General features: G+C 37.2%; 1 protein-coding gene across 6 annotated transcripts in view; it reads left to right on the forward strand.

The window, feature by feature from the left end:
* PTPRZ1 (protein tyrosine phosphatase receptor type Z1) overlaps positions 1–17,089 on the forward strand; it is a 121,569-nt gene that overhangs the window by 27,169 nt on the left and 77,311 nt on the right. For all 6 annotated transcript variants that reach the window (XM_060687121.2, XM_060687122.2, XM_060687123.2 and 3 more), the window contains exon 2: positions 4,583–4,648. In XM_060687121.2, the coding sequence (XP_060543104.2) occupies positions 4,583–4,648 (66 nt within the window). The remainder of the gene's footprint in view (positions 1–4,582; positions 4,649–17,089) is intronic.

A 17,089-nucleotide genomic window follows, 5' to 3' on the forward strand; every position in this document is an offset into this window, starting at 1 on the left:
TTTCATTAAGGAGTTTTTAAGCTGGAATTTCTTATGTGCAAATCTCACATAGTTTTTCAATTAATACTTTAGTGGGTGCTTAATAATTAAGAAAAGCAACAGATAATAGAAAACGCAGATAACATAAAATAATGGATAAAGAAATTCAAGAAAAGAAAGTGGTGATAGACACTCTTAATATCACTAAGTACTCCGTCATATTTACTTCATAAACTATAAGTGCCTGTACATACAACTTGATCTTTTGGAGATAGCAATTAATTAGATGAATGACTCAAACTTTTCTAATAGAATTCTATTTGACAGGTAGTTGGCAGATTATTTTACCTCATTTGCCAATCATAGTATATCATTATAGATGTATCTGAAAAAAACAACAGCTATCTACTGTATACCTCTAGAATTATTAGAATTCTGTTCAAATCAAGTTTCAATTAAGTATGGCAGAAGTTTAAAAAATTAAATAGAGTGTATTTCTTGGAATATCATATCCTTCTCATATAATAGGGGTTTTAATGGGAATTTTAGATTCTTTTATTGTTTGAATTTTATTTTATTTTATTTTATTTTTAATTTTAAAAATCAAACTTTATTGAATTTAAAAATATTAACAAGAAAAAAAAAGAGAAAATATACAAATTTTCTCACTCGTAAAATTTACATTTTCAATCCACAGTTACACTAACATACTAAATACATGTGATTATATAAACACATATATACAAATATACAAACAGTGACTTATTTACCTATTCTTTCTATATGATGATGCATTTTTTTTTAATTACTTGCATTTCCCCTAATTCTTATCTTTACCCTTTTTTCCTTTGGTTTATCCACTTATACCATCTATTCCATACTATAAAATATTTTGAGTCTTCCTTGTCTTTTAATTCTAGAGTTAATTTATCCATTTCTGCGCATGTGTAGATTTTTTGAATTACTTCCTGATCTGTTGGCATACGATCTGTTTTCCACAGTTGTGCTATAGCCAGTCTGGCTGCCGTAATTATGTGTAGTGTCAAATATTTTATGTCTTTTCTAATATTCTTTTTTATCATGCCTAATAAGAAAACTTCTGGTTCTAATTCAATTTCTTGATCTATTATTTCTACTATCCATGTTTTTATTTTTTTCCAATGTTTCTTTATTTCTGGGCAAAGCCACCAAACATGGAAAAAAGTACCCTGAGCTCTTTTACATTTCCAACAAACAGGATTTACATTCAGGTACATTTTCTCTAGTCTCGAGGGAGCTAGATACCATCTATACCACATCTTCTAATGGTTCTCCTTGTATGCTGCCAATTTTGTCATACTATAATTATTTTCCCATACCCTCTCCCAATCTTCTGACTGTATATTATATATATTATATTATTGTTTGAATTTTAATTTTGACTTGTTGTTGCTTATGGTCCTTGTGGAGAAAGGGCGGCATATAAGTCCAATAAATAAATAAATAAATAAATAAATAAATAAATAAATAAATAAATAAATAAATAAATAAATAAATAAATAAATAAATAAATAATCGATGGGATTATTTCACTATTAATTAAAATGCAACGTGAAACTATTTCAGTAGTAATTAAAATGCAATATGAAACTCATCAAAGATGTCTTTATCACCTTTAAATTGTAATTTAGTGATGGAACTCCTAATATGCTTAATAAAACATATACAACATTTTAAAATGTTTTCTGAATAAGATGCTGTAATGAGCAAGTGATTTTTTAAAAAAGATTGTCTACAAGCATTGATAATTTTTTAGGTATGTAGGTATAATAAATATATGGGATATTCAGTAAACTGGAGAGTCACTTGCCAATTGGCAAGAAAATTCTAAAGCTCATAGAGTTAATATTAGGTTTTATATATTGTTCCAAAGTTATTAAATAATCTGGGATTACTATGCAAAAGGAAATACCCAGTATTATTTATTTATAATAATATTAGCTATAATAATAGATAACATTTCAAAATTATCATCTAGATGGAAAAAGATATGAGGCAGTTAAAAATATCCATACTTTTATGGAAATATAGATATATTTATTGCAAAAATTAATTTTGCATTAAAACCGATAGATAATATAAAGTAAGATTAGTTCTACTTATATATTTCAAGAAGATTGGTAAGCTTAAATGTTAATTTTTTTATGGAAGCAACATAAGTTTTGACAATGCCACAATAGTGGAATGAACAAAAAAGAGCCTGTAGTACAGTGGACTAAAGCACTGTTATTAACATCTGCTGCTTGCAATTACTGCAAGTTCAAATCTCACCAGGCTCAAGGTTGACTCAGCCTTCCATCCTTTCAAAGGTAGGTAAAATGAGGACCCAGATTGTGGGGGCAATAAGCTGACTTTGTATAAATATACAAAAGTATGAAGGCTATTGCTTAACGCATTGTAAGCTGCCCTGAGTCTCCAGAGAAGAGCGGCATATAAATTAAAGTAAAAAACAACAACAACATAATATTCACTTCTACCATTTTGGACACAGCTTGAGAGTTTTACGTCACCACCTTTATAGATGAATGGAAAGATTTTGGTTCTAACAATAGGGATTTGGTTTTCCAGCATTTAAAGTAGTTAGACATGTCAGGGCATTATGGGGTAGAAAATTTGAATGTGATTTTTCATCACACAAGGAATCTTGAATATTCAATATATGAAAACTTTCACTGTTGCAAAAAAAAGTGATTATGTATTCATGAAAGAATATTTGTGTCCTAGATGGTCAAGACTAGCTTTAAAAATGTTATCAATCCCAGATTTTGGTCTAGCTTTGTGCTGAATGAAAGACAATATGAATCTAAATGCCCTGAATTAGATCACTGTTCAAAATTTGAATCATGATGACACCAAAGAAACTTATATCATTTCAAATGTCAGATATATATTTTATATTTTCTCCCTTTCTCTTAATGGTCTTTTCTCAATGTTTAGAATTAAATACAATTTAAGTGTAGGGTTGGAGCTGGTGGTGAGCTTATAATGCATTTAAGACTGTTTTTCATTTATTTGGAATGTGTTTTCTTTCATTTGTTTTTCTGCTTGCATATACATTTATTTTTTCTCTTACTATATACTTCTTATAGTCTTATATTTCTTATAATTTTTATGTAATAGGCTAAACTTTTTTTTTAAAAAAGTATATAATATTTCATACAATGGTGATGTAATTATATAATTATATGACTATTCATGTTTACCAATACAATTAAGAAGATTTTTAATAAATGGCTATTGTAATTCTTCTAAAGTTTAATAACATTATGTTTAAAACTTTATTAACATGCTAAACATTTCTAAGAAATGTCGAACAATATTCAAACAAGTGAAAGACTAATGAAAATTCATGTTCTAACCTATTTCACCACAGTTCTTCCCTTGCTCTAACTTAATTCAGTTACTATCCAACTATGAAAATAGAATCTCATGCTGGGGATTGATTGATTGATTGATTGATTGATTGATTGATTGATTTTGGTTTGCTATCTGGCAGTGAACCAGAAGACCAAGAATTTTGCTATAATGCAAAGCAGGATTTTCACCCCAAGCTATTCTTTAGAGAATGTATGAGAGAAGATTAGGGAGAGCATTCAAGCATGGGCATAGTTTATGAAATCTCAAATAATCAACCCTAATACTAATATTTTTTGAAAAATAAAATTAAAGCCCTTCATGGGTTGGAACCAGGTTATCTGAAGAACGGTTCTTCCTAGTTACATCCACCTGACCCACTAGAGCAGGAAGGTAGGGAATGCTGTCTCCTAAGGAGGTGCAATTGGCAGGACCCAGAAGAAGAGCCTTCTCTGTGTTGGCTGCCTCCCTTTGGAATATCATCCCTACAGAGACTTGATACTCTTTCGTAGAGCCCTGAAGACCTAGTTCAGCCAACAGGCCTGTGGAATCCAGAGAGGGATGGAGTTCATCAAGTGGCTTATTTGATTGCTTGTTGCTGCTGGGGTGGGTGGGTATTGTTTTTATTCTTTTATAGTGGGATTTTTTAATGTTTGTAAACTACCCAGAATCACTGAGAGTGAATGGGCAGCCATGTAAACCTTCTGAATATATACCGGTGAATAAATTCTTTCCCAGTATACATTGGAAAGCTACATTGATTTAAGAAGTAGAGACTAGAACAATGGAAACAAGAACTGAGTGAAAGTTTGTTATATAGTAGTACAAATTAAGTAAATATTTGGATAGAATATGCATTAGTTATTTTTAAGAAAGGTCAGAGTAAATTTCAATGTGTTATTGACTCTTGGAGAATTTAGGGTCATGTCTATGTACTTTTCATGGCCACAACACAGACATGACTTTGCCATGGTTTTCTTCTCTCAAGTTTTCTCTACTTCCCAGTGCAGCCCACAGCGATGTCTCCTTGAAATCTTCCAGGCATTATGTTTTAGTTTCCAGGCCTAAAGTCAACCAGATGCTGCCTCCTGCACAGGCAATTACACCAAGTCACTAAAATTGACAGCAAATGCACTGAAGTTAATAATATTTTTTAAAACCCATCTCAGCTGTTTAATGTTAACTTTTTATGTTGCTTGTTTGTTTTTAGAACTGATTCTTGGCTATTTTCGACCACAGCGAAAATTTGCAGAAGCTGTTGATTGGTCCTATTCAGGTAAGGACATTATCTGCTACTTCACCAAGAGTGCTCAAAGAGTGTGGTGAAAAACATTAAGATGGAAGCCGCAATGGTGTGCGTCACATAAAAACAGGCAATTGTTTGATCACACTATTTTGACACTTTTTGGATGCTCCTATTTCACAATGCTTCATTATGACAATTCAGCAAGTTGGGGTTTTTTCCTGGCCAAATCAAATTGTTCCTGTTGGCTGCAGTATGAGCTGATAAAGATCAGTTATTAAAAATGTGCTCTGTGTACCTAATTAAAAATATTAAAAGGTCTTATGATGCTGACTTATTCCCCTATTGCATGCAGCCTCTGGACAACTTTCTTATAGCACCAAAGCCTTGACCGCAGTTTTAAGAAACCAGTAATGATTTTGTACTATTTCTAGCATGGAACAAAAAAAGGTGGCAATTCTTGAAATAATCATGGTCTAATTTGTGAAGCAAAAAACTGCTGATCAATCTTTCAAATCCAGAAAAGGATTAAAATCTTTCTAACCATTCCACTATTGTGTCCTGGGTGCCAATATACTTGAAGTGCATGGTTGGTGATTAAAAGGTTGTTTACCTTGAGTTACTGCAAAGAAATATTAATTTTTGAACTGCATTTGGCTAGATTTTTTTTTTCCCTTAAAGGCACAACCTCTTTTCACTAAAAACAGTACTGCGCCGCTTATAAACCTTTGTACTTTTAGGATATTTAGGGCAATTCTGCCCTGCAATCTCATTTCCCATGATGTTCCTGAATTTTCTTAAATCAATTTTAGAGATATCAGTTGGGTTAGCAATGGGCTGGTGCTCAGTCTGGTCTACAACCATTGCAAGGTATTTGTCATTTTCAAGCTTTTTGTTTTTCCTACCTGTGCAGCAAAGCAAAGTCTTGCTAGCTGGATTCTGTCCCGATGAGAGAGATAATGCCTTTTCTTCGATACCTTCACCCTCACTACCAGGACTCGGTTATCTCCTCTGAGATTAATCCAGATTTTTTTTTTCCTCTTATGATTCCATTGTTATTCTACTGCTGCAGTAATCAAAGCAATAGGAAACAGATTGTTATTTTGTTCCTATATTGCTCTGCAGTTCCATGGAAACTTTATAGCAAGGATGAACAAGTAATTCAGTATCATAGAAGCAAGTAGCAATGCTACTACACTGCATCTTAAAGAGGTTTTCTGGAAAAGGGAAAGGGAAATAACATTTTGTTTACTGGGGGTTGGAAATAGGTGGGAATGCAGTGGAAGCATGGAAATTTGTGTCCACTGGGAGACCTAAAAGTTGAAAGAAGCATGAACTTCTACAGTTAAGAATAATTCATTGATTTAATGGATCAATATTAGATCAATCTCAACGTAATGAAAAATAATAATTGCCAATCAGAGAGAATGTAAGAAACCAGTAGATAGAAATATATGAAAGCTACTTTGTATAAAAATATAACATATAAACATATCAGGCTAAAACATATGAAGAACAGTTTCAGGAATTGTGTATTTCTAATTTAGTGAAAAGAAAAACTAGAGGTGATAGCAGTGTTCCAATATTTGAGGGGCTGCCACAAAGAAAAGGAGTGTCAACCTATTCTCCAAAGTACCTGAAGGCAGTTCAAGAAGCAATGGATGGAAACTAATCAAGGAGGGAACCAACCTAGAACTCTTAGGAGAAATGTCCTAACAGTGAAAATAATTAACCAGTGGAACAGCTTACTTCCAGAAGTTGTGTGTGCTCCATCACTGGAGGTGTTTAAGAAGATACTGGACAACCACTTGTCTCAAATGGTATAGGGTCTCCTGCTTGAGTAGGGGGTTGGACTAGAAGACCTCCAAAGTCCCTTCCAATTCTGTTCTTCTGTTATCAGATCAAAATGGCTGCCCATGACAGTGACTAGCCACTGGAGGGAAAGGGGTGTGGCAGGCCCTGTAGCCAGTTGGAGTTGGGACTGATACTAGGATGAAATGAATTGCTAAAGTCCGTCTGCTTTGATGGGCTCAGATCAGAAAACAGTTTTGAATCAATGCTAAAATGAAAACATGGGTATGGGGTGCTTTTTCAGTGAGCTGGGAGTGGAAGGAGGATGATATCATCCATTCCTACACTTAGGAGATAATGAGTGGCCCATACTACTGACAGGCCAAGCAGAAAGAACAAATTTTCTTTTAGAAAATTTAGACACTTGAGACTTCAAAGAACCAGTTTGGTCCATTGCTTCAGGAACCAGGTTAGAAGCAAGGAGACTGTGAGTTCTAGTCCTGCCTTAGGCATGCAAAAGTGGCTGGGTGACTTTGGGCCAGTTATTCTCTATCAGTCCAATCCACCTCCACAGGGCTGTTGTTGTGGGGAAAATAGGAGGAGGAAGATGTGTTATATTCCTAATCCAACTACCTTGAATTATTTATAAAAAATAATAAAGGCGGGGAATGAATGAATGAATGAATGAATGAATGAATGAATGAATGAATAGTCTTGAATCAATTCCAATTGCTTGAAATCAAAACAAGTTTCAGTACATGTGGGATTGGTCTCAGGGCTGTGCAAAGTATTTGAAAGAAGTGCTTCATGTTGGAAGATCCATTTCAGTATGCAATGCTTCATTGCACTAGAGATAATAGATGTAATTTTTGTAGAGGTTTCCCTCTATGACTTATTTACATTCTCTTTTGAAACTATTTAATGTGTTTCTAATTAATTAGACTGATCTTTTCAGAGCTGTTATAATTTTGCATCTTACTATCTTTCTCTTTGGGTAATGGAATGGAATAAACTAGCTGTGCATGCATAGACATGTAGAAACATCTAGAAGCAGCTGCCAAAGCAGCACATAAATCCTGCAAAAGGTGTGGCTGCTTTAATAATGCAGAGTGGTGTCAATCATACTCCCATGAGTTAGAAAATACTACTTGCACACCCTAGTTTCTCAGGTTCATGTTGCACTGCCGTTATATCTGGTACCCTGATCTACCAAGAAACTCCTATGATGTATATAAATTAAGTATGAATCTGAATCACATGGAAAGTCAGCCTGGGATGTAGTTTCATGTTCTGTAGATGTTAGTTCACCATGTATGTCTGGTCATTATCTTTCCTTAGTAAAATAGTCTAGCAAGGAGGCAGAGTGGACTGGATTTACCATGGTAAAATTATCCTGTCTGCTCTCCAGATTAATACCTTCAGATATTCACAAATTAGATAATTTGATATACATAATTGTACTCTTTAAAAGATCATTCAGCAGACACTCATCCAAAATAGCAGTTTGAGAATAATCAGACAGTAGCATACTTTTTCATTATTTCCTTCTGCAGATTTTTAGAAAAATACTTTTTCTTCAGATCGTCAGCTGAATATTTAATATCAATTAAGGTTTTCCCTATTTTCATTTCCTTGGAACATAAAATATTAAAACCATTGAAATCCTAAAAATTATATTCCAGTTGAAATTATTAGGGATAAATATTAAATATAGGAGGTGGGAAAATTACATCTTCCAACATAGTGTTAATAGTAGTAAAAGAAAAGAACTATATATATATGTATTTTTATCATGAATATTTTTATGTGTAACAAGTAAAATAGGCATCTCCTCTTTTACTTTTCTTCATTTATATTCATAATTGCTCAATTATATTTACTGTCATGCCTTTAAGACAAGCATATATTTTGTTTATTCAAAATGGTAGAATCATACATTTACTCAATGGTGAAATCCAAAAATTTTCCCTACTGGTTCTGTGGGTGTGGCTTAGTAGGCGTGGCTTGGTGGTCATGTGACCGGGTGGGCGTAGCCAACTTGACGTCACTCACGTCACTCACTGTTAGAGCTAGGAGCTGCACATTCTGAAGCACATTCTGCCCTTCTAAAGCCCCCAATGCTTTGAGTTCCCCTCTGGCTTGACTGCCCAAGCGAAGAGTCTTCTCTTGCCCTGCTCTCCATTGCGGAGGACCACACATCCCCCCTGCCAATCCTCCGCACAAACTGCCCGCCCCATTTATGCAAAGGCAGAACCACCCCTTGCAGGCTGATTGAAAGAGGGGAGGGGGATGCTGCAGAAAAGGCCGTCTTACACCTGGGCCTCCTCCTGCAGCCAAGCATGCCCATCCGTGTGTGCCCTTTCCTCAAATGGGCTGTGCATAGGGTGCTTGGAGAGAGAGAGAGAGCAAGAGAGCTCTCCAACCTCTGTTTTTGTGTGTGAGAGAGAGAGAGGGAGGGAGGGAGCGATCTGAAGCCGAGGCACCCAAACTTCTGGCAGTGGCAGGGGTGGCTTCTGAGCAGCCCTGAGTCAGCCAGTTCCGCCTGACCTACTCCCTGAGTCTCGCCGTTCTCCTCGCCCCCCCTCTCCACTCCAGCAGTGGCAGGCTCTGCAGGACGACAGGGCCTCTCATTTTTCCCACAGCGCAGCGTACGCTTGCTACCTTGGGTGACCAGGCAGGCGGGGGTGGGGCCACCAGTAATAATTGCTACCGGTTCAGCGAACTGATACCAATCATCACTACTGGTTCGCCCGAACCGGTCTGACCCGGTAGGATTTCACCCCTGCATTTACTTAGAACAAGAAATCGTCAGGTTAATGCAGAATGTAAAGTATTCCTTACAGATGGTCATCTCTCTGGCTTTTCCTATCACTTCTATTAATCTGCAACAAGAAGCTGCTTTTCTGCAATATACTCTGGGATAATAGAGAATTGATCTTGGCATTTTTCTGTGTAATATCTTTTAGCATGATTTTTTCTTCTGAGTGTGCACTCACTTGCCCAAAGTCACTGGAGACTGAAGATTAAATTATTGCAACATAGTGTGTATTACCATTTTGGGAGTGTTCAATTATTTCAGTCATCTATAACCCAAGTGTCAAGTATCTTCTTTGGAGTTCCTGGGTCAGAATGTATTGATTTGTCAGTTTGAATTGATTACTTCTTTGCTGTAGGCATAATAAGAAGTAGTGAGAACCAGACTGGTATAGTGGATAAGGCACCAGGTTGGAAAATGGGAGACTGTGAGTTCCAGTCTTGCCTTAGGCACAAAGCCAGCTGGGTGACAGCTAATCATTCTCTCTTGGTCCCAGGAAGCAAACCACTTCTGAAATCTTGCCAAGAAAACTTAAGGCACATATCTAAGGAGACACTAGGAGTCAACATTGACTCAAAGACATGCATAAACATACAAGGATAAGCACTATTATAATTATTTGACAATTATAATTCCTATTTCATTCATCTTGAAGCTTAACTCCATTTGACAGGATCATTAGAAGACAACTGGCTTAGAAATCAAACAGGTCTTGCTCAATTATTGCATCCATGTTGCCACTTCAGTTAAAATTTTGTCCTGATTGCTTTACGATATTGCCCAGCGTATGAGGAAGGCATTGTGGACAGCTATTTTGATAAACTGAAATGGATGCATTATATTGTATAAAGCCCTCCATAGGATGGCCTTTTAAGTATCTTCCTTCAAACAGAATATTCTTTCCCTGAACATTCAACCTAAGAGGGCAAAGAAAAATATTTTCATTAAATGCCCTATTATGGAACTGCCTTTCCATGGAGACCCATTACTGGGAGACACCAAAAGTATTTTGTTTCATGTAGAATCTGAATGATCAATGGGCTGACCTTTTATTATAATAATATGATTTTTATTCTATTTTATTTTTATTGAATTTTGATTAGGATTTGTAGTGTGGTTGAAAGACTTACGTAAAACTGTTTTTTATTATTTTCTTGGTTGTAAAGTGCCTGAAGACCTGTTGTATAGAAATCCTTAATCTGTATAAATAATAAACAATTGCTTCCAACTGTTTGGGCTTTCTGGCCTTCTGTTTCTCTTTTCCCAGGCCTTTAGCTTGATTTGAAGTTTGTCTTCACTAATGGTTTGGATTATGTTTTAGTTTTTATGATGTTAAACAGTATTCTGTTTATTTTGTCTTACTTAATATAAATCATCATGTCATTGGAAGCAACTCAGGTACTATTGGGTGTACTATAAAAATGATTTTACCTGATTCAAGTTAACCTAGATTTTTGTCAGAAATTTAGAGGCAGATGGGAGGGAATAGAGGTGGTATTCAACAGTAACTGAAGATCAGTTCATAAAAGGATCACTAGAAAAAAAAAATAATTAATCTACCCTTCACAGCTTTCTCTATAAAATTAGCAATTCCATCACAAATCTCCTGCATCAAATGTAATTTTCCCTAAGTCGTTAAGCTATTAATGACTTCATATTGTTTGATATAAATTAAAAACCAAAAGAAATTGACTTGCTGCCAAAATGGCAGGTGACCCACTAAGGCTATGCTAAATCTCGTGTGGTTCTTTTTATAGTACTTTTGGGGAAGTTAGTGGAGGGAAGGGAAGAGTTTACAATTATGTCATATTTATTTATTTATTTATTTATTTTTTATACCGCCCCCTCTCCCGAAGGACTCGGGGCGGTGAACAGCCAAAATTAAAAACACACAATACAAATATTAAAATACATTAAAACAAAATTAAATTATCTTTGGCTTCTCCAATGGGCATGGAGATTATCTGCTGTGCTGAGGATGAATTCTCCTCTGGAGCAAAACACAAGCACAGAGAGTCAAGTCAGAACTGAAGTTATTGCAGTTCTTTTCTCAGTCCAGTCCATGTGTTTCTGCAACCTTAATTTTTAGAAAATCACAAAATACATAAGATTATTATTTCTAGTTTGAACCGAAGATAAAAGTATTTTATTTCATTTCACAGAGGACTGATCCCAAGTACATTCATACATTCGCAGAAAGTAGGATTTATTTTCCAGGTATACATGGGTAGGATCAGACGGCTTACCAGAGATGCATATTTCATCTCAGATACAAAAGCTCCTGAAATAGCAGTTAAAGCATGTTTTACTTGTCTGCCATTGTCAAACATTAAGAAGAAGATGCCACATCCCATTATTATAATGAAGGCTTTGTAAGAATACTAAATGATGCAAAGAAATGGCCTTTTTGAAATCATGCTCCTTTCAAAAGGCAGAAAAGTTATTACTGGCTTTCAAGTCAATTCTTTAAAGAGATCTGCATATTATCACATTTCTTGAATGAAAATTTAATGTTTCATTCTGTTTCACAAAGTATACTGTGTGGGTTTCCTAGATTATCTGTGACAAAATAAATTATTTTCAGCATCCACGAGGACGGCTCTTGGTCTTAATCCAAGCCATTAATTGGCTGCTGCCAGCTCTCTTCATTGGGCTTTGTGAAGTGAACCTCCTTTGTCTTTAGGATATGGTTAGCAAAGAAAGTCAAACCCTGCTGTCACATAAATTTCCCTGTGTCACAGGTTCTTTTTAAACTGTACCCAATTTGATTGACTCCAACTCAAAACATCAATAAAAAGTATAGGACCCTAGACAATGGGATCTTTATATCGCCCTATAAAGATTAGGGAGATGATTTATTTTGAAAAAATATCCAAGATACAAAACATACAAATATATATATGTGACTCTTTCTATGTATGTTGTGTTATACTATATTTCTATTACTAGTTACATTTATACAATGTTCTCTACTATTTTACTATACTAGTGTTCGTCCTTCTATGCTGTACGTATTACTTCTACTAGACGTATAGTACTACTGCTGCTATACTACTATTATTAGGATATAACAATATTTTAACTCTTATAGATCCTGGTCTTTCTTTAAATCCTCTCTGTCTCGCTCGCTCTCATTATATTTCTATTTTATTCTTTATAAATGCCCAGCAGGTAAAGTACTGGCATCTTTTTAGTGCTGTGCCTCTTTTTCTTCCTTCAGTCTCTATGAAACATTCTTCTTTTATTTGGCTGCTTTTTCTTTTTTTGTGGTTGTTGAGCTTCCAAAACACACACACAGCTCCTCCTGTCTCCTCCCCCACCTGTTTCAAGGTTGTGGCTTTCATAACCAATTTTGCCCAGCTGACATTGGGGAGAAGGCTCAGTACAGGTGCCTACAAGTTTCTTAGTAGCCCATTCTTCCACACTCCGTGACTATAAAAGTTAAGGTTGCTTGTAAGTTTAAGTAGTAACTATTGTAAGTTTTCCATAGATTAAAGTGAGTCTGTTGGGAGTAAAGTTGGACTTGGAATTTGATTATGCTTATGGCATATCAACCAGTACTGGTAGTCCTTGACTTACAACCATTTGTTTAGTGATCATTTGAAGTTACACTGGCACTGAATTATGACAATTTTTCACATTTTCAACCATTGCAGCATCCCTATGGTTACGTTATCAAAATTCAAATGCTTGGCAACTTGCATGTGTTTATGATGGTTGCAGTGTGATCACCTTTTGCGAAGTCAGTGGGGAAGCAGGGTTCACTTAATAACTGTGTTACAAATTTAACAAACTGCAGTGAGTCACTCTACAACTGTGGTGAGAAAGGTTGCAAAATGAGGCAAAATTCACTTAAAAACTGTCTTGCTTAGCAACAGAAATTTTGGGTTCAATTGTGGTAATAAGTTGTGGACTGCCTGTATATACTTAGCAGGAAATAAGTTAGTTGGTAACTTAGTGCTGTCTGTATAGCTAAAATGCTTTATGTGAAAACCTCAGTTGACCAAAGCTATGATAAATAGTCAAGATCAATATATGTAGATCCATTTGGGGATAAGCTTGAGGTGTGGAATATTGAGATTTGGAAAATAATAGAAGTACTGTGTTTTCCCCAAAATACAACATGTCCCAAGAATAAGGCAAGCTTGATTTTTGGGATGGGCATAAATATACGCCCTCTCCTGAAAATAAGCTCTAGTGAAGGGGTGGGCATGGCCAGCACAGGAGGCAGCCCTTCCCTTCCCCTCCCCTGTCACCTCCTGAAGGTTCAGCCCCATAATTGCTGCCCGCTGATCAGCTGAGCCAGTGAGAGCTGTGCAACTCGACCCAGATCTCCAGAGCACCTCCCCAGCTGCCGGCCTCCTTCCCCTTTTCCTGCTGATCTTTCTCTACTTGGGATCGCAGCACAGACACCCCTGGCAGGATTGCAAGGCTGAAAGCTTTGAATGGAGCATTTTGGGGATGTGTCTCTGTGCTGCAATCCGAAAGAAAGGACAGGCTGCAGGAAACCCCCGCCCCCCTTTTTTTTTCTGCTGATCATTCTTTATTTGGGATCAGCAGAAAAAATGGGGGATTTTACAAGCCCTTATTTCGGGGTTCAAAAAAATATAAGACAGGGTCTTATTTTCGGGGAAACATGATAAATCATAAAAAAGCACAAATCAAAGCAATAAAACTAAAAGAAAAACTAAAAAAGATAAGTCAGAGTAAAGGTTTCCTGAGATTGTGAAGTAGAATTTATGAATACATCTATGGAGAGGGAAATGTTGGTTTAATTATGAATGGAAAGACTAAAAATGTACATCACAAAATATGAATATATTATCTACATTTTGTGGATGGAATTTGTAAGTGGTGATAATTGCATGTTATACTCCAGTGAATGATGATCAAGGAAGAACTTAGAAAAAAGTTCAGGAGATAATTGTGTGACATGCTGAATGACAATACCTAGTTTAAACACAAATTTATTCATAACGTACAAAGCAAAGGAATGAATATAAATCTAAAAGCTTGAATGATTTAGTTAAATATGAATGAACAAATTAGGGAAGGCTGTCTGGATGAAAGATTCTGGACATGGGAGAGATCATTTTTGGTAGCATAAAGAATAGATCTTGGGGGAAATGCACATGGAAGAGAAAGTAGAGTATAGGACAGTGATGGCTAATCTTTTTGGTACCGAGCACCGGAACCCGGAAGAGGAGCTGGCCGCTGCACACATGCACATCAGCCAGCTGCTCTCTTCCAGTTTCTGGCGGTCAGTGCTGAAAAGGTTAGCCATCACTGTGCTAAGCTGTGGTATGGCAATTACCAATACAGCAATTTTGTGGGTTAGTTTCATGTAAGCATGCGTGCAACGGAACCAGAAAGAGAGCAGCTGTCAGGCGCGCATGTGCACGACGAAACCTGGAAGAGCAATTGGCGACAACGCGCGTGCCCACAGAGATGGCTCTGCGTGCCACAGGTTCGCCATCACGGGTATAGGAAAATGATTGCATAAAGGAAAATAGTCCTCCATGAAAGGCGTTAGTACATAGATTAATCACCCAACAGAAGGAATGGGAAGTGGACATAATGGGAAGTGATATGGAAAGAATTAGAGAGTGACACGGAAGAGTCCCAATAAAGGGAAATATAAAAAGTGATACTTTTAATATTTGAGATGACGAAGTAAAAGAGACTTGGATGAGAAAAATGTATGTAAGAGAAAGTTTAGGATGAGAGAAATATATTATCTAACGTATAGAAACAGAAACATAGGAATGAATAATTAAAATTAAAAGAGGCTGAGAAAATGCAAAGCAGTTCTGATGGAAATAAATAGATTTGGAAGTGGATGAAGAAGACATTTCTAGAAAATTGAACAGAATTAAGAATAAAAGTGAGAAGTATTTGAAAGAAGTACAGCATGTGAGAAATGTACAGTATACAGGAAAGATATGTTGAAGAATGGAATTGAAACAAATCCAAATACATCAAGTGTTAACGTAACAAAAATGGATGAGAAGAACATTGTAAATGTTTTGAGATTGTTGAGCAATGGTAAGGCTGCAAGTGCATGTGGAATTATAAAATGTTTAAATTTGGGTGTGATTCTACAATGTACTTAATGTGTGTACAATGTGTGTAGAGATTATATTTATGCAGATAGTGTATAAAATGCCACTAGGATTGTTGTGACATGCTCAGAAGCTACGCGCAGGCATGAGAGAATCATGCTGTACCGCGTATGCGAGAAACTAGATAAAGGTTGCAACAACTCATAGGTAACTGTAACAAATTACTAGCAGCTAGGATTGTAGATCTTCTCAAATTTGGGCATTGCTTCTCTGTATTACTTGCACTTACGTATGCATTACATGAGACATGCTGTGATTTATTATTGGCTTAAGCTAACAAACCCCTCCTGCCTTTGTTTGTGTACAATAAAAGAGGCTCCCGGAGTCAGATCTGGGTTCGTCTCATCCCGAGAAAACTCGTGTCCGTGTCTTTTCTCAATATTGACCTCATGGGCAGCCCGCGGAAAACTCACATCTGGTGACCCCGACGTGATTGATATCTGTGTTGCCCACCCATCTCACCCCCGGCTGGGAATAGCCTCGCACCCAGGGACGGCCGTCGGTGAACGGAGCACCCTCCCACATCGTGAGTATGGGATCGGGCTTCTCGAAGGACCAGGCAATTCATCTCAATGAACTTCGAGATATCTGCAAATTATCTAGTGCAATCAGTCAGGCGGCGGGCAAGCCGCTTCCCATTCCCCCGAAAAAACATCTAATTAGTGTACTAAAATATCTTCAACAACACTGTCCGGCTTACCCGGAAAAGGGGTCCTTAAAAGTCTCCTTATGGATAAAATTGGGCATTTATTTCCATGAGGAACCCCGAGCCCCCCCAGAAGTTCTGACAACATGGCGCTTAATTGTTAAGTGCCTCCAAATTCACGAAGAAGGAATGGCATCGGCCTTAGGGAACGTTAAATCCTCGGTTCCCCCCCCGCCCCATTTGCCACCGCCGCCCTATGTAGGGACGGCAGGGGGAAGCGAGATGAAAAATCCAGCGCCAACCGCTCCCACGGAACCTTCTTTTGAAAAACCTCCCAATCCATGGCGCAGTGCATTGAATGAAGCCCTGGAAATGGCAAAACAAGAAGGAGACATGGAATTGGCTCAACATTGTCTCCCGGTGGAATACCAACCTAATCAGAATAATCCACAAGGACCGCCAGTGCCGGTTTACACCCCCATTCCTTTCAGAACAATCAAAGAGTTGAAAAGCTCTGCCTCCCTCTATGGCATCCAGTCTCCCTATACAAAGGGATTAGTCAAAACCTTGCTAGCAGGGAATCCGATGGTTTTGGCAGACTGGAGATTGTTGATGGGAATGATTCTGAAGCCCTCCCAATATGCAATTTGGAACTCAGAGTACCTAAAAGAAGCCAACAGAGCCATAGCAAGGGGCTTGCCTCAAAATGTTACTGCAGGGCACCTGTTGGCGGGTCCTGGATTTGATACTGGCCCGTTGCAAGCCACTGCGCCCCGCGAGTCCTTGGATTTGGTTGGCAATGCCGCTGTGGCTGCCTTGGATAAGGTGGATGATCCCACGGACGGCCCTACAAAATCCTTTGCAAAAATCATGCAGGGACCAAACGAGCCTTATCCGGAGTTCATTGACAGGCTGCAAAAGGCTTTGATCAGGCAAATTGACAATATAGAGGCTCGAACTGAATTGGTATTGAAATTGGCTTTAGAAAATGCAAACTGCGATTGCCAGAGGGTCCTTCAACCCGTTGCTGCCAACCCCAATGCGACGCTGGCTGATTTCATCAAAGCCTGTCGTGTTGTGGGAACACGGGCATTCGAAAT

Source organism: Pantherophis guttatus, chromosome 7 (assembly GCF_059756535.1).
Source record: "Pantherophis guttatus breed Tessera chromosome 7, ASM5975653v1, whole genome shotgun sequence".
NCBI classification, from domain to species: Eukaryota; Metazoa; Chordata; class Lepidosauria; order Squamata; family Colubridae; genus Pantherophis; species Pantherophis guttatus.